The sequence below is a fragment of the Myxine glutinosa genome, chromosome 13, assembly GCF_964187855.1.
Source record: "Myxine glutinosa chromosome 13, kmMyxGlut1.1, whole genome shotgun sequence".
NCBI classification, from domain to species: domain Eukaryota; kingdom Metazoa; phylum Chordata; class Myxini; order Myxiniformes; family Myxinidae; genus Myxine; species Myxine glutinosa.
The window spans coordinates 29439981-29459052 of NC_136273.1; the positions used below are offsets into that span (position 1 = coordinate 29439981).

At 42.1% G+C, this 19072-nt stretch overlaps 1 protein-coding gene across 3 annotated transcripts in view; it reads right to left on the bottom strand.

The window, feature by feature from the left end:
* CSTF3 (cleavage stimulation factor subunit 3) overlaps positions 1–15112 on the bottom strand; it is a 41916-nt gene extending 26804 nt beyond the window's left edge. Inside the window, exons 1-6 of one of the 3 annotated variants that reach the window (XM_078767218.1) lie at positions 15018–15112; positions 3231–3263; positions 2618–2715; positions 520–586; positions 340–374; positions 74–200 (exon numbers count right to left, since the gene is read on the bottom strand). In XM_078767218.1, coding sequence (XP_078623344.1) covers positions 74–200; positions 340–374; positions 520–586; positions 2618–2697 — 309 coding nt within the window. In that variant the 5' untranslated portion in view covers positions 2698–2715; positions 3231–3263; positions 15018–15112. Of the gene's footprint in view, positions 1–73; positions 201–339; positions 375–519; positions 587–2617; positions 2716–3230; positions 3264–4228; positions 4249–15017 lie in introns of those variants that run through there. The other 2 variants (XM_068134094.2, XM_068134095.2) reach the window with 2 other exon arrangements.
* Between the last annotated feature and the right edge of the window lie 3960 nt (positions 15113–19072).

Sequence of the window (19072 nt, forward strand, 5' to 3'; positions counted from 1 at the left end):
AGGTAATACAGGACAACAGACAGCAGGACAACTGGGTAGGATTATTATTGAGTGTGCAAGCGGTGAGAAATACCTCTTCATATTTGCTATAATCTCTCCATAGCTGTTCAATGTTAATCATAGGGTTGACACAACCACGCTGATACACTCTCCGCACTGCGGTTATCCTCTGGTTCTCAGCATATGAACCCACCGCCTCCCTGCACCCACACAGAAGCACAGTAGTCACACCAAACTGTAGCAACGCCAGCCTGGCATTTTGGTCTGGACATGGTGGGAAGGACTGGAATAAATGAGAATGGAGAAAGGAGAGAAAGGCTGTCATGTGGATTAACTCACACGCCCTTGAGGAAGTTGATATAATCAACCCAAATCTGCAGAGATAAACGACAGAACTAAACTTCATGCTTTGTAACAAAAGCGTTCTAGTTACAATATATTTGCCACACAAGATCCATATTTGAAACCCAGTGCCTGAAATGCCAAGTTGAAAACTGTCAGTGAGAACGAGACACTTACAGGGTAAGACATTATGTCCATTCCAATTTTGTCCAAAGCAAAGTCATAAGCTTGAGCCATCTTCTCCCTGCAGGGGGGGGGGGGGTATGCGGGGGGGAGGGGGGGGGGGGAACATTTAATGGAAGGCATGATGGATAAAGAAATTAAATTACAAAAAAGATAGAGATATAGACACACACAGAGAGACAGACAGACACAGACAGAAATACATAAAGAAAGACAGACAGAGACAGACAGACAGAGACAGACAGATTGACAGAGAGACAAGGCAGACAGACAGGCAAGGCAGACAGACAGGCAAGGCAGACAGACAGGCAAGGCAGACAGACAGGCAAGGCAGACAGACAGGCAAGGCAGGCAGACAGGCAAGGCAGACAGACAGATAGACAGAAAGAGATAGAGAGAGATAGAGAAACAGAGATAGAGAGAGATAGAGAAACAGAAATATAGAAAGATAGAGAGCCGGAGATAGAGAAGGAAGGGGGGGGGGGGAGAGAAAGAGAAAGAGAAAGAGAAAGAGAAAGAGAAAGGGAAAGAGAGAGAGAGAAAGAGAGAGAGAGAGAGAGAGAGAGAGAGAGAGAGAGAGAAAGCGAGAGAGAGAAAGCGAGAGAGGGAAAGCGAGAGAGGGAAAGCGAGAGAGGGAAAGCGAGAGAGAGAAAGCGAGAGAGAGAAAGCGAGAGAGGGAAACCCAGAGAGGGAAAGCGAGAGAGGGAAAGCGAGAGAGAGGAAGCGAGTGAGAGAAAGCGAGAGAGAGAAAGCGAGAGAGAGAAAGCGAGAGAGAGAAAGCGAGAGAGAGAAAGCGAGAGAGAGAAAGCGAGAGAGAGAAAGCGAGAGAGAGAAAGCGAGAGAGAGAAAGCGAGAGAGAGAAAGCGAGAGAGAGAAAGCGAGAGAGAGAAAGCGAGAGAGAGAAAGCGAGAGAGAGAGAAAGCGAGAGAGAGAGAAAGCGAGAGAGAGAGAAAGCGAGAGAGAGAGAAAGCGAGAGAGAGAGAAAGCGAGAGAGAGAAAGCGAGAGAGAGAAAGCGAGAGAGAGAGAAAGTGAGAGAGAGAGAAAGCGAGAGAGAGAGAAAGCGAGAGAGAGAGAAAGCGAGAGAGAGAGAAAGCGAGAGAGAGAGAAAGCGAGAGAGAGAGAAAGCGAGAGAGGGAAAGCGAGAGAGAGAAAGCGAGAGAGAGAAAGCGAGAGAGGGAAACCCAGAGAGGGAAAGCGAGAGAGGGAAAGCGAGAGAGAGGAAGCGAGTGAGAGGAAGCGAGAGAGAGAAAGCGAGAGAGAGAGAAAGCGAGAGAGAGAAAGCGAGAGAGAGAAAGCGAGAGAGAGAAAGCGAGAGAGAGAAAGCGAGAGAGAGAAAGCGAGAGAGAGAAAGCGAGAGAGAGAAAGCGAGAGAGAGAAAGCGAGAGAGAGAGAAAGCGAGAGAGAGAGAAAGCGAGAGAGAGAGAAAGCGAGAGAGAGAGAAAGCGAGAGAGAGAAAGCGAGAGAGAGAAAGCGAGAGAGAGAGAAAGCGAGAGAGAGAGAAAGCGAGAGAGAGAGAAAGCGAGAGAGAGAAAGCGAGAGAGAGAGAAAGCGAGAGAGAGAAAGCGAGAGAGAGAGAAAGCGAGAGAGAGAGAAAGCGAGAGAGAGAGAGAAAGCGAGAGAGAGAGAAAGCGAGAGATAGAGAAAGCGAGAGAGAGAAAGCGAGAGAGAGAAAGCGAGAGAGAGAAAGCGAGAGAGAGAAAGCGAGAGAGAGAAAGCGAGAGAGAGAAACGGAGACGGAGAGACAGAGACAGAGACAGAGACAGAGACAGACAGACAGAGAGAGAGAGAGAGACACACAGAGCCAGGCACAGGGATACTGTACATCGACATGGGAAAATTATTAATTGAATCAATCAGTCAATCACTTTCTTGTCACCGCTGTTCATTTAGAAACAGAATGCAAAGTATTATCTACATACGTGCTTAAAAAGTTCAGGCTATCTTTGATTAAAAATCACACACATTGGATAAGAGAACAATAAATGCCTTATATTTTAAACGTTCGAGCAAAAGTACCAACCAAAAACCACACAGACATTGAAACCAAGCGAGAAATAAACACAAGATCGAAGAGCATCCAGTTGGACGTACTTGAAGCTGGAGAGCTTTCCCTTTGTGTCTCTTACATATGAAAGGTAGCACTTCCACAGGTCAATGTGAAGAACTTTCATGAGACACCGTTGAAATAGCTGCAAACATTTAAAAACGAGTTATGGAAACAATTAATTTCAATAAATCGCACTAATAATTACTACTCGATCTCCTACACCTCTATTGCTCATTTCCCTCAATGCTATCGTGCTCACACTCAATGACCCTCTTCACAGGTTGTAGGTCTCTTTGCCATAACCTCACACATTCAACCCAACGCAAACCTTTCATCTTCAACATAAACCACCTTTCACAATTCAAAGCTTCCTCATTCTTCACTCCAAAATCTCTCAAACTTATCGCATGTCAACAATCTCGACTTGCATCTCTTCTGCTTCCTATTATATTTCAATCACTTCGATTTATTTTTCTGTTCACCTCTTCAACACATTCTCTAAAATCCTTTATATCTGTTTTCAACATGTTTCTGTAAGCTAACCTTACACGTATTTCTCATCCCCACTCATTCATCTTCAACCCTCACTTTTCCTCATTTAAGAAACTTTGGCATGCAATTTGACCCACAAACCACATAAGGCACGGAATATCTTACCTTTTCCACTTTATCATAGTTCTTGTGCTTGATCTAGAAGGAAGAGCAGGGACACGAAGACTTGAATTCATTCGTCAATGATCGAGCATTGCGTAATTATAGAGTTTTATCGTATTTTAGAAATTAGCGTCAAATTATATCGAAAAAGCGATCTGTTTAACACCTTTCTCCTTTTCATTCTCCACACAGGTGTTTTTGTGTTTTCCCTCCATATGTTTCAACTTGTTTACTTCAACCCTCTCACCATTTCCCCTTGAAAACCTCCAAACACTTTTATTCCCATTTGATTATCCCAGCCAGGCTTTCACAGGCTCTAAGTGTATTAAAGTGGAAGTAAGAGGTTGGGAGAGGGGATTGGTGAATCTTATTTATTTAAGCCAGTATGAGTAAGAGTTTGTACCTTTTGGCGTACCGATTGCCAAAAAGTTTAACAGACCGATGGTGGGAATTCGGGATGGTCCTGGCATACAACGGGGTGGTGGGTGAAGAATTACGAAATGTGAAACCCATTAACTCAAAATAATGCGTCAAAATCAACGTCATAGTTCTAACTGGCAACAGGAGGCAAAGGTCAACAGGAAATAGGAACAATATGTGAAAGTGGTTGGTGATGAGAGACTGCAGATAAGAGAAATTAGAAAAATGGAAGCATTCGTTACAAAACTAATTCGAGGTCTCCAGCATGCCAGTCTCTTCCAGACAAACAAACAAGCCATTGGTGATGGAATCATTTACTCTCATCCCCATAATGGCTTTGTTTCATCCAGGTCGTTTTCAATTTTTTTTTAAAGACGAATTTATCTGCATCAAAGTTATGGCCAACTCTATGCCATGCAGGAAGAACCTGCATTCTTTCCAAAGGTACAATAGACCATTTATCTGTATGGTTGGCTGGAACCTCCAACTACTCGATCCTCTCGAGTCCAAAGCTGTGATAATCGGTAGCATCACTCAACGGAGAAAGATTGTTGGCCTCTGTATCATCTATGATTTCTTACCTGGCTCAACCATGTTAAGCATGTTCATCCAGCATCCCCTCCAAAATCGAGGCTTTGTGCTGTATCGCCCAGTTTGTGGCGGAATCATTCTCCTGTGCCCATCCGTAATGCTCTTCCCTCTAGTCTTAAGACTGCAGCAAGGGTCTCGTTTTCCACAGTGGCGTAATTTTTCTGATGTCTGTCAAACTTCCTTGAATAGTAGCACACCGGGTGATCCACGCCATCATCACCTTCCTGTAATAGAACTGCCCCAGCCCCCACATCACTTGCATTAATGGCCAACTTGAAAGGTTTTTGAAAATCCGGCGCTGCAAGGACAGGAGAGCTCATCAATATCGCTTTGACTTGGGCAGACGCCGCCTGGCATTTGTCATCCCAAACAAACTTGGTCTCTTTCCTCAGCAAATTCGTGAAAGGGGCAACGTCAGAAAAATTCCTGCAGAACCGCCGGTACCAACCAGCCATACCCAAGAATCTCATAAGCTCCTTTTTCCCTTTTGGAATTTGGAAGCAATCAATGGCTTCTACCTTGGCTGTAATTGGTTGCACCTGACCCTGATCGACTACATGGCCTAGGAACACCACCTGTGCTTTTACAAACTCACTCTTAGCTAAGTTGATGGTCAACCTTGGCTCGGTCAATTTCTCGAAGAATGCATTAATTTGTTTAAGATGATCTTCCATTGTCATGGTGTGAATGATGACATCATCCAGATTGGCCTCCACCCCCTCAAGGTTTGCAATAAGCTTATTTATTAGTCGTTGAAACGTAGCAGGACCGTTCTTGAACCCAAAGGGAAGAATGTTGTACTGATACAACCCATTTGGTGTGACTAAGGCCGAAATTTATTTTGCTCGATCGGTAAGAGGAATCTGCCAATACCCCTTCAGCAAGTCAAATTTGCTGACATATTTAGCTGGGCCTATTCTGTCAATACAGTCATCAATCCTCGGGATGGGATATGAGTCTGTCTTGGTCACTGCATTAACCCGTTTTAAATCCGTACAACAGCGAAAACTGCCATTGGGTTTTGGAACCAACACTTTTGGTTTGGTTTTGGAGCTCCATTCACTGCTGCTTGGTTCGATGATGTCGTTCTCCAACATATACTGAACCTCCTTCTGGAGATAATCCATCTTAACAGGGTTCATCCGGTAGAGGTGTTATTTCATGGGAGTGGCCATCAATATCATGACATACCAGATCGGTACAACCAGGTACATCTGTGAACAAATGTGCAAACTCAGAAATGAGGTTGGATAATTGTCCTTGTTGTTCCCTCGTCAAATGACCAAATTTCTGGTCTAGGTTCCTTAACTCTTCAATGTTCGTCAATCTGGGGCAAGCCTGGTCATCAATGCTATCGAACTTCACACTAGCCTCAAACTCTGGATTATCTTGCACACCAACTACAGGTGTGATAGGTGAGACAGGAGCCTTTTTTTCACAGGCTTCCTCTCATAATATTTCTTAAGTCAGTTCAGGTGACACAGCTGCGGCTTTTTCCGTCGGTCTGGGGTTGTCACCACATAATCCGTTTCATTGACCCGCCTTTCGATGGGATAGGGACCAAAATACCTAGCCTGTAGCGGTTGACCTGGAACTGGAAGCAAGACGAGCACTCGGTCCTCAGGACTGAAATTTCTTATCTGAGAAGTCTTGTCAAGTCTCACTTTCATTTTGTCCTGTGCTGCTTTCAAGTTTCCTCTCACTACTTCACAGTCCTAAGCCAATCCGTGCCTAACAGTTGTCACATACTCTGACACAGTTGACTGCGACTCCTCTTGGAGCCACTGTTCCTTCACCAGTTTCGAAGGTCCTCGAACTGTGTGTCCAAACACAAGTTCAAAAGGACTGAATCCCAATGAATCCTGAACAGATTCCCTCGTAGCAAACAACAATAAGGGTATTCCCTTGTCCCAATCCTTGTCGCATTCAAAGCAGCAAGTTCTGATCATATTCTTTAATGTCTGGTGAAACCTTTCCAAGGTCCCTTGGCTCTTGGGATGGTAAGTACTTGACTTTACTTGCTTCACTCCCAACAGGTGTACCACTTGCTGAAAAAGCTTTGACATGAAGTTGGAACCCTGATCCGACTGGATGACCTTAGGTAGGCCAACCAAAGTGAAAAATGTAATCAAGGCCTTCGCAATAACTGCCGCAGTAATTTTCCTAAGAGGCACCGCTTCTGGGAACCTAGTGGAAGCACACATGATGGTCAGCATTTACTGATGTCCAGCCTTAGTTTTAGGTAAAGGACCTACACAGTCAATAATGACCCGGCTGAATGGTTCTTCAAAAGCTGGAATCGGTTTTAAAGGTGCTGAAGGGGTTTTTTTGATTAGGTTTGCCCCGCAGTTGACAAGAATGACAAGATTTACAGAATTCCGCCACATCACGTCGCAATCCTTGCCAGAAAAACTGTGCCAGAATTCTTTCACACATCTTGTTCACTCCAAGGTGTCCGGCCAAAGGTGTCTCATGTGCCAAACTCAATATCTCCTTCGATAAGGTTGTGGCATCACAATTTGATAATGGACTTTCCACTCGTCATTCGCTGGTACCTCCGGTGGTCTCCATTTTCTCATAAGTATTTCCCCTTTCATGAAGTAACCAACAGGTACCTTCATAGCCTCTTCCTCTGTAATGGCTTTACCAATCAGACTCTGGAGTTCAGAATCTCTGTGTTGCTCTTCAACAAGTCTCTTTCGGACAAGCACCGTTTGTTCAACCTCGTTCCCAGAGGTCTCCGACGGACACTCCATTTTCTCTTTTGGTCCAGATGAAACCTTATCATTAGGTTCCTTGGTGTCACTCCCTTTCCGACCGTGTCTCCCAGACCTTTCCTCCAATATCTCTATGGAACCCAAATATGCTCTTCAGAGCACTTCCTACCCATAGCACGAGTCACTGCACATGATGGAAAGAATCCCGGAATCTCCTGCCCTAACTGTGCTGTGTTATTTTCCATACTGGGCTTTTCAACCAACATCGGATTACCTGAAACTCGACCACCGGCCAAATCGTTCCCAATAATAAAAGAAATTCCCTCCACATGAAGAGTGGCTTGTAAAACTATGGTGACCTGTCCTGAAACCAACTCAGACATTAAATGGATCACATGAAGAGGAGCTTTAACGAAGCCACCAACCCCCTGTAAGAGGACACTAGCCCCAGTTGCAGTTTTTTCAGACAATGGCAAAATGCCTTCAAGCATCAAATATTGATGTGCTCCTGTGTCCCTCAATACCCTAACAGGTCTCTGGTTAGTCAAGTCTCCATCCAGTGACACAAACCCCTCTGAAATAAAAGGTTTGTAACCCTCTTGAACAAGGTCGTTCTGTGATGCCGTAACTTTGGCATGGGAACCTTCACAAGGCACTGTCCTCCAAGGACGATTTCTCGCATTGGCCAATGCATTCGGAGTTGTATTAGTCTGACTCTGATTTGTCCTTTTCAGGGCATAACATTGGGACATCAAATGCCCAGGTTTTTTTTTACAAAAAGCGCAAGTAGGCCCGGAGGAAAATCCCGTGATCTGCCTCGGGCCCCATGGAAGGTAGGTCTGCATTGGACAGTCAGTCTTTTGATTACTAAAATTTGAGGTACCAGATTTTTCCCCATAGTCCTCTCTAGGCCGTTTCCATGAGAATTTGCTCTCCAAACCTGATTTAATGCAACTCCCCTGGCCACCTCCAGGCGGGAAATTAGGTTTGTGAAACCCCATCCTGTGTGTCAAGGCATAGTCACATCTGCCAGATGCTGCCTCATACAACTCGGGTACATTTCTTTCATCCAAATGAACTTTAATGTCCGCGTGGACACACTGTTTAAATTCTTCCACCAAAATCAATTGTCGTAAACGGCTAAGGTCTTCCCCAATCTCTTTTGAGTCACACCACCTATCTAACATAGTTTCCTTCCTTCTAGCAAACTCCACATGGGTCTCATTCTCCCTCTTCCTGGCATTCCTGAATTTTTGCCGGTAAGCTTCGGGGACCAATTCATAGGCTTTGAGAATGGCTTTCTTAACTGTCTCATAATCTGCACATTGGTCAATTGGTAAAGCCAAATAGATATCTTGAGCTTTACCCACCAGAACACTTTGTACTAACATAGTCCATGACTCCACAGGACATTTTAACATCTGAACCACCTTTTCAAAGTGTAAAAATAACTTGCCTACCTCCTTTTTATTGAAGGGTGGAACACCAGTCTTACATGCCTACCAATATCCAAAAAGTTCTGACTTGTCGAACTAGCTGGCACGGATAAGATTTCTCTCCGTCCTCCCAGTAATTCAAGCTCCTTGAGTTTAATTTCCCTCTGATACTCCATGTCCCGTTCCTTTAAGTCCCTTTCAGCTCTCCTTTCTTCTGCTCTTTTCTCCTCGAGTTCTTTTTCTGCTTTTCTTTCCACTGATATTTTCTCCTCGAGTTCTCATTCCTTTTCTGCTCTTTTCTCCTCGAGTTCCTTTTCTGCTTTCCTTTCCCCTCGTTCCTTTTCTGCTTTCCTTTTCTCTCGTTGCTGCCTCTTCTCTTCCAATTTTAACTCTTTTAATCTTTGCTGGCTCTGCAGTTGCATCTCCATTTTCTGGAGCTCCATTTTTCCTTTTTCCTCTGGTAACCAATCCAATGCTACCTCTTCCCATTTTTTCTCTCCCACTAAATATTCTACCACCAACGTCTGAATCTCTGCCTTCTTCATATTGACTCGGACCTCCAAGTTACAGTATTTGGCCAACGTCCTAAGTTCCGACCTTTTTAACGCCTGGAACTGTGCCTCATTAGGGCACGTCACAAAATTTTCCACGTCAAACACCATTGTGTCCGGGTACATACATACGTACATATTGCCAAAACACCAGGCCATCCTGTGCTAGTACCCTGTCCAAATCACAAGTTCAACCTTAATCTAAGGGGATCAGAGTATCAGTGGTACAGCTGCTCCTCAGCAATGATGGAAACAGCTGACCAAATTCCAAAGTTAATCCCACTAAAATATGCATTTGATGGAGAGATCCAATGTCACCAGATGTACCAGTGTGGAGTGAAGAAGGATAATGCAATAAAACAAACAAACAAGACGACGTCATGCAGAGCACAACACTTGCAAAATCCAGAGCTCTATGATCTTAATTAATCAAAACTCAGGTCAATTGGAATAAAATTGATGATTTTTCAGATGAAAATTGATATGAGAAGTTTGACCTCGAGTTGACCTTTTGACTTCAAAAAATTGGTTTCCCAATTCAATGATGCACTGTGTAATTGCTGTTTAATTTCCAAGTCAATCGGACGAAAAATGACGATTTTACAGATGAAAATTGATGATTTTGGAAGTTTGATCTTGAGTTGAGCTATGTATGACCTTTTGACCTCCCTATAGCTGGTTTCCCAATTTAGTGACTCAATTTTCGAACTAGCTGACCTATGTTAGTACAAAGTGACAATGCAAATGCTGTTCAATTTTCAGGTAAATCGGATAAAAAATGACAATTTTAGAAATTCGACCTCAAAAATCAATAGGCTACTTCCTTATGACCAATTCTACCATCTGGTGAAGTTTCGTAAAGATTGGTTTGAAATTGTGACCTGTAGGCGATTGACACAGACAGACAGACATACAGAATAGCGCACAAGACCAACCAATATACTTGAAAAATCTTCGATTTTGCAAGTAATAAATAAAACAAAACAATATGCACAAAAACATTAAATTCCACTCATGTGACCTGCAAGAGAAACGTGGACAGCTCAAACTAGAGTAGAATGGAGGTGGGGGGGGGGGGGGGGGGGGTCGTTGTAAGTGGGGAATTGAGAAAAACAAAATGTTAAACTAGATATCAGTGATCGCCAAGGGTAAGCCCCTACCCCCTCTCCCGATAGGGGAGGCTTACATTTGGCGATCGCCAGCGACTTACAAATGGCCCACGATTCAATGATGGCCATATTGTTTTCAGACCACCATATGACCTTGACCATCAATATTTAGGGATAGAGTTCAAAGGAAAAAAATGTTTCCCCATCTACAATATACACTACTCACAATAAGTTAGGGATATTGTGGGAGTGACTTAATTATATATATATGGGTTAGGGTTAGGGTATTGAAATCAAGAATGCTGTGTTTTTCCACACTCATTAATAACCATAGAATTAGGACTAACAACTTTTTTCAACATAATTAATACACAAAATCAACCACACCGAAGAACCTGCCAATATCCCTAACTTATTGTGAGTAGTGTATTCATAAAACCCAACATGATGAAAATCAGAGGAAAATTATTCAAGTTATCATCAAAAAGGTGTTTTTTGACAATTATGTCCCAATCCCAAAAAAGTAGCACAAGGACACAAAGCAAATATCAGGTGCACAACTTCAGTACTGGTATGCTATTTTGATGCAGGAACATCTTGGAAGGCCATGCAGTCTTTGAGATTCCGCACTGGCAAAATTGAGACGACAAAAAAACAAGTTTTCTTTTTCAGACCCCCATCTGACCTTGACCTTTAACCCAGGGTGGAGGGGTGATGTACACCAAGCATAAATGCGCCTTGCTTTTGGCTGTCTATAAAGGGCAATTTCGTTCTGATCAGACACGACTTAGTTAAGTTTTGGTGAAAAACGTTAAAATGTTGATAATCGGGTCATGACCTACAACTGAGCCAACCTATACTTTGTATCATCCATATTCCACCATAGTTATCACAGTCTTTAGGTGATGCCAGGCACTGACGTGGTGATGTACTTAAAGGCTATGATAAAAACAAAACTATATATATATATATATATACAATTTCGCATATTATCAACAAAACAATTACATTTTTAAAAGAAATACGTTCCAGTAATGAGTAACACATTAATTTTATTGTTTTATTTTTCAGAAAGTATTCAAAATATTTTGTATAATAACTAAGAGTATTTGTGAATCATTATCTTGGAAAACGATTTATTTACAGTTTTGTAACATGGAAAACACATTATTTACATTAATGATGAATCTTGAGATTTTGAAATGATAAATTAATAATGATAGTTGTTTCTGCAGATAAAGGACAATCATATAAATGCCTTGCCTGCTTTGCCTTGCACATAAAATTAATGCATACATATGCATAGATCCTGGAGTATGCGTTTCCGCCCACTGTTGCCCTTTGCTGATCACGTCTTTCAGTTGGAATTCCATGCAAACATCACCTTAGACACTGCTCATGAAACATTGTTCGTGAAACATCAGCAAGTTGAGCTGTCTGTCACTGAAGCTCCTGCCAAACGTGCCCCAACAATCGCCCTCTTTCAAAGTCACCGAGGTCTGGTTTGTTTGGTTCGTTGTAGATACGTACAAATTTGGTATCAAAAAATGCACAGGACTCGAAAGAAAAAAGTCATGAAACAGCGCAGTGTAATCTCGAATGGTTGCCAAGAAAACAAAAAATTCATGGAGGGGGCCCATTAACTCCTCCCTCCATCCCCCCCCTCCCCCAAGTCCTTTTAGGGTGAAAGTAAATCAAAGTAGTGTAATAGTATTTGATTGCATATCCCTTGCATGCAATAACATTATTTTTGGAATAACATTTATTTATATTGCATCTAACAGGAGTACCCGGTGTTGTCGGGGAGGGGGGGGGGGGGGGTTGATGGGCCCCTCCGTTTTGGGGGAGGGGGTGAAGGGAAGGAGGAAAAATTTACCCGTGCAAAGAGTGCTTGAACCTCAGTGTTGCCCAGGTAAAAAAGGAAAGAGCCATTTGCCTGTCTGTCGCAATTTTTTCTCAAATTGTTCAACGGATTTTCGTCAGACTTTCAGAAGTTCATCAGTGATTGCCGGGGAGTGTTTTAGATAAAATAAAATATAAAAAAAATGAAAAGTTTGAAAAAAAAGGTTCTGATGTTTTTGGATTTTTTAAAATTGCTCTATGATCCCAGATTAGTGTGTGTGTTTAATATTATAATATAAAATATAAATTTTCCTTAGTGGGTGTAGGGAAGTGTTCTAGACACCCACAAAAAATACAATAAAAAACTGATTTCTTCAAAATGCCAACAGGATTAGAACATCAACGGGCAATGCCGGGTACTCCAGCTAGTCATCAATAAAGATGAGTGAGCCAGTTCCAGAGGTCGGCATGCAAAGCCAAGCCACAAATCTACCTTCACCAAGCTTCACAGATGAGGTAGTATGCTTTGTATCATATGCAGTTCCTTCCTTTCTCTACATTCACCTTTCCATCGCTTTAGTAAAGGTCTCATCTGCCCATAGAACTTTGTTACAGAACTCTACTGGCTCACCTCTGTATTTCTTGCCAAATTCTAAACTGGCCTTTCTATTTTTGGTGTTTATGAGAGGTTTGCATCTTGCGGCGTAGCCTTTGTAACTGTGCTGTCGAAATCTTCTGCGTGACGGTAGATTGTGAATCTTACGCCCCTGCACCCTGAAAGTTATTGGTGGTCACTGAGAGTTGTTTCGGGTTTTTATTCACAGCTCTGATGATTTTTATGTCAACAATTGCAGTTGTTTTCCTCGGCTAACCTGGCTGTTTGTCTATTGCTAAGCATATTTATTTTTCAAGATACTCCAAATTGTTGTATTTATGAATGAATATGAACATAATGAATGAATATGAATGAATGAATATGAATATAATGAATGAATGAATGATCGTTTTATGGCCATTTTTCCCCGCTAGAGCAGGGGTTAGCCTTGCGGGCCCCATGACAATCATGGTTCCCTGTTTGAGGCAATGTTTTTATGGCCGGATGCCCTTCCTGACACCAACCCTTGGTCGCCTCTTACAACACGCAGGGATACGGTGTACCTATTCTAAATCGGGGTACACACCGGGATCCTTCATCCCAGCAAGCTGGTACTCAATTTGCCGACCTCGGAAGGATGACAGGCTGAGTCAACCCCCCTGGCGTGAATTCAGCGATCAACCGGGATTCTAACTCAGGATCCTTGGATCCCAAGCCGGTACCCTAACCGCTAAGCCAACACCAGGTTGTATTTGCTATGCCTAATCTTTGTGCTATGGTTCAAATTGAATTATTCTGTTATTTCAGCATCCAAATTGCTTGCTTTTCTTTCTTAGACAGTTCTCTGGTGTTCATGTTGGTTTTTGCCTGGATTCGAACTGGGATTTTTTGCTATTGTTCTACATAAAAAGTAAAAGCGCTATTGTGCTATTGAACATAAAGAGTGCTATTGTTCTACAATGGTAAAACATACATGTGTAATGAAATCGTATTCGTACTAATGCTGAACCCAGGTGATGATCGTTGCTCGCTGACACCGCTAGGGGCGCGGCTATAAGACCCGCTGCGGTCGGTGCTCAGGGGGACTTCTCCTGTGACATGTTACATCTAGTGGACTCGCTAACGGTACGCCTGCATAGAATATTAAGCTTGCTTGCATTGAATGTTATGAATGGACCCATGTGATGCCAAACCTTATTCCTATTGCATTTCCTGTATTTACAGAATGATGTCATGGTCTTAATGGAATTAAACCAACAGATGGACTAAAGTTGTGGACCCGATTGTTTTTTCACAACAATATGTATAGAAATACCATGAAATAAAAGCTGACCTGTAATCTTGCCTCATATTAATCTTTTGATCTCAAATCCAAATTTCTTGAGTAAAAAGCAATAACAAATTTGACTTCAATGTTCCAATACCTGCGAAGTGCAATGTATGTATGTATGTATGTATGCACGTAAATATGTACGTACATACAGTATCTGTAGAAAGTCTACACCCCCTTTCAAATTTTTCACCTTTTGTTCCCTTTTAGCCTGGAATCAAATTGCATTAAATCTGATTTTTTCCACCTATATTTACACATCGTAGCCCACAACTTCCAAGTGTAAAACAAATTCGACAAATTTCAGAAAATGAATAAAAAAATACAAAACTAGAATATCTTGACTGGATAATAAGTGTCCACCCAACTTGTTATAGCAATTGTAAATTCGCTCAGGTGTAACCAATCACCCTCAAAATCATACAAGTTAATATGTTTATCCCATGTACCCCACCCCAAAAATCTAACTTCCACAGATCTCCCGATGTCCCTGTTCCCTACAGTCGTTGTGCCTCTCTCTCTCTCTCTCTCTCTCTCTCTCTCTCTCTCTCTCTCTCCCCCCCCCCCCCCTTTGTCTCCCACTCCCTTTATTGTATGTGCTATGTGTTAGCTCTTATGTATGTGCTATGTGTGAAGAGGAACAGGTTGAGATGGTTTGGTCATGTGTTGAGGAAGGATGAAAGTGACTGGTTGAGAAGAGTGATGGAAATGAATGTAGAAGGAAGTAGAAGACGGGGAAGACCGAGAAAGATTGGCTAAAGATGGTGGAAGAAGAAATGCGGGCAAGGGGGTTAACAAGGAGAGATGCAGAAAATCGGGCAATGTGGAGAAGATTGTCATGGGGACCGCAAGGCTAACCCCCCACTCTCGCAGGGAAAATGGCCTTAAAATGCATGTTGTTGTTGTTGTTTTGTATGTGTTAGCTCTTACACGAGCCTCGACTTAGTAACCAAAAAATAATAATAATTGGCCTCCACGTGCTAAATTGTGCCGATTCTGATCATTTCAAAATAAAATCAGCTGTTCTTGTACATTTCCTCTGCTGGGTAGAGCATTTCACAGCAAAGACTAAACCATGAGCACCAAGGAGTTTTCAAAAGACCTCTGGGATAAAGTTGTGGAACGGCACAGATCAGGGGATGGGTATACCCTTGGAGCACAGTTAAGCCAATCAATAAGAAGTGGAAAGTGTATGGTACCAGCAAGACTCTGCCTCGATCAGGCTGTCGCTCCAAACTGGATGACCAAGCAAGGAGGAGACTGATCAGAGGCCACCAAGAGGCCAATGGCAACTTTGAAAGAGTTACAGGCCTTTATGGCAAAGAATGGTCACTGCGTGCATGTGAGAACAATATCCCAAGCACTCCACAAGTCTGGCCTGTAAGGAAGAGTGGCAAGAAGGAAGCCATTACTCAAAAAGCCTACCTTGAGTCCTGTTTGAGGTATGCAAAAAAGCAATCAGGAGATTCTGAAGCCATGAGGCAAAAAGTCTTGTGATCTGACGACACCAAGATGAAACTTTTTGGCCTAAATGCAAAACGTTACGTTTGGTGCAAACCCAACACAGCACATCACTCAAAGAACACCATCCCTATTGTGAAGCATGGTGGTGCCAGCATCATGTTGTGGGGATGTTACTCATCAGCAGGGACTGGGGCACTTTTCAGGATACAAGGGAAAATGGAGCAAAATACAGAAATATCCCAGAGGAAAACCTGCTGCCCTCTGCAGAAGAGATGAAATTGGGACGGAAGTTCACCTTTCAGTATGACAACGTACCGAAGCACATAGCCAAAGCAACACTGGTGTGGATAAGGAACAAAAAGATAAATGCCCTTGAGTTGCCTAGTCAGAGCCCTGACCTAAATCCAATCGAAAATCGATGGCATGACTTAAAGATTGCTGTCCATTAATCAACACTCCCCATGCAACTTGACTGAACTTGAACAGTTTTGTACAGAAGAATGGGCAAATATTGCCCAATGAAGGTGTGCAAAGTTGGTAGAAACCTATCCCAACAGATTCACAGCTGTAATTGCTGTCAAAGGTGATTCCAGCAAGTATTAACTAAAAGGAGTGGACACCTCTCCAACCACGATAGTAGGATAATAATGTTGTTCCTGGACCACCCTCATTTTCCCATTGACTTACATGTTAATTTTTCTCTCACCCTCATTTCCCCAAAACACCTCTATTTCTCCCACCCTGTTCTTTACGAACCTTTTGGCCTTTTGACATACTAGCTATAGCACCTATCCTTAATGTTGTTCATTAGACCACTCAAACAATGATCCTACGAATATTTGCTCCCCCTCACTCTCTTAATATCAATGATCCCGAGTAGACCACTCAAACAATGATCCTACAAATATTTGTTTATGCGTAGGAAATAATTTAATTTTCTTACCACTACCATCACCATCTAATACTTTAACAAAAAAGATGTTTGAGTTTGGTTCTTTATCAAGATATTTTAACTGAGCTAAGATAAAATGGTAAGCCTCCCTCAATGTTCTTGTGAGCGCCTCCTGTGCCACACACTTTTTGGTAGGCTTTGTCCACTTTTTGTTAAGCCCCGCCCACTTTTTGTTAAGCCCCACCCACTTTGTTAAGTCCCACCCACTTTATAAACTCTGCTATTGTATCATTTTCAGTTAAGACATTACATCATTTTCAGGGAATTTCCATCACATCATTTCCAGTTAAGAATGCCCAGGGAATTTCCACAGGAAATGACACACCCAGTCCTTATAAAAGGCACCGACCACACAGGCTTTTTCAAACACGCTTTCTGCTTCACTTGAGAATGGACTACAGTGCTGACATGGAATGGGATAATTTTGGTATCCCTTGGAGTCCTACTACCTGTGTAGCGCTCAACCTTCAGATTGATGAACTGGACTCGAACCTCTTATCAATGGAGGTAAGTTTGTTTATTTATTTATTTATTTAATTATTTCCTTTTTTTTTTTTTTTTTTAGGTGAGACTCGTGTAAGAGTTAACAAAGTTTATTTTAATATTCATAGAGCTTGATTTATACAAATAAAAATATTGTATTAAATTAATACATTGTTATTTTCTCCCACAGGAAATTGTATCTGAGATACGAAATGAAAATTCTACTTTTAACACAACTTGGGATAAAGTTATTTTTTTGTTTGAAGATCTTTTGAACAACCAAGACCCACAGAACGAGTTCTACCTTGATGACCCAGCCAAAGAGTTATACCTTGGGGATCCACAAAATCCTGAAAAAGAGTTTTACCATGATGATACTTATTGTGAGTTATCAAAACAAAACCCACTGAACAAGTTCTATCTTGATGAGCCAGAATACAAGTCATACATTGGAGACCCACAAATTTCTGAAAATTGGGAAAGGAGAGTTCTCCTTGATGGTCCGCAGTTATACTATGTGAGACACATCATAGAAACCCTAAAAAATTGGGAAAGGAGAGTTCTCCCTGATGGTCCGCAGTTATACTATGTGAGACACATCATAGAAACCCTAAAAAATTGGGAAAGGGAAGTTTTCCCTGATGGTCCGCAGTTATACTATATGAGACTTATCACGGAAACCCCCAATATTTCTGAAAATTGTGGTTCTACCTTGGAGACTTGGAAAGATGGTTATATTTTTGGAGACTCGGAATGGGGGTTTTGTTTTGATAACTCGGATTGTGATACCTATCTTGGAGACTCAACAGGAATGTGGTTATACCTTGGGATCTTGGAAAGTTGGTTTTATTTTGGAGACTCTACCTGTGGGGTCCATCTTGGAGACTCTTTGGATTCTAAAGCAACGAACAATGTTCTTTGTTTAATGACGCTTGATTTAAGCAATATCAAGAAAGTTCGAGGAAGAAAATGCTGGAAAATTCTTTCTTCCCATTTCTACTTCTTCAAGCTTGAAAGCCTTGAAAGACAGAATTGGCAGAAGAGAGAAAAAAAAGGAGAAATACGTATTAAAAAAAACAAAAACATATGTCACCCACAGGGTGAACCGTATCTTGCCAAGTGACCTTGACCTTTGACCTTGACCTTAATAATTTCGTATGGTGAATAGTATGTCTTCATGACCAACGCACATGAAATATTGAAAGATTTTGATGAGAACTGAGGAAATAATTTTTTCATGAAAATTCCGTTTTTTCGTCATGACGTCATCAAATGACGTCATAGCGTCAAACTGTTTACAGATCTGGGAAGCACTCATCAAGTGCATTCATATGAGGTATTACTCGATATGGTACCTACGATTTCAAAATTTGACCTTGGGGTCAATAATTTTCGACCTCCAGCGCTAACCATGAAGGTCAAGGCCGATCGCCACCAAAAAATAATCAGCTGAGCGCCGGACCATATACTAGATTCCCATGAAGTTTGGAGACGATCCGATCAAAGTTACTCAAAAAATAAGGATTTCAACATTTGACCTTGGGGTCAATAATTTTCGACCTCCAGCGCTAACCATGAAGGTCAAGGCCGATCGCCACCAAAAACTAATCAGCTGAGCGCCGGACCATATACTAGATTCCCATGAAGTTTGGAGACGATCCGATCAAAGTTACTCAAAAAATAAGGGTTTCGTCGACCTCCATGATTGACCACAAAGTGACCTTGACCTTTGACCTTGACCTTCAAAATTTTGTGTGCTGAAGGGTATCTCTATAGGACTCTGATATGCGAAGTTACATGCGAAGATATGCGAAGATATGGTACCTACGATTTCAACATTTGACCTTGGGGTCAATAATTTTCGACCTCCAGCGCTAACCATGAAGGTCAAGGCCGATCGCCACCAAAAACTAATCAGCTGAGCGCCGGACCATATACTAGATTCCCATGAAGTTTGGAGACGATCCGATCAAAGTTACTCAAAAAATAAGGGTTTCAACATTTGACCTTGGGGTCAATAATTTTCGACCTCCAGCGCTAACCATGAAGGTCAAGGCCGATCGCCACCAAAAACTAATCAGCTGAGCGCCGGACCATATACTAGATTCCCATGAAGTTTGGAGACGATCCGATCAAAGTTACTCAAAAAATAAGGGTTTCGTCGACCTCCATGATTGACCACAAAGTGACCTTGACCTTTGACCTTGACCTTCAAAATTTTGTGTGCTGAAGGGTATCTCTATAGGACTCTGATATGCGAAGTTACAGGAGTTTCCAATAATAACTGTGGTCTACAGAGTGATCTAAACGTGAAAAAAAATGATTAACCACAAACAAAAAAACAAAAAAACAAAC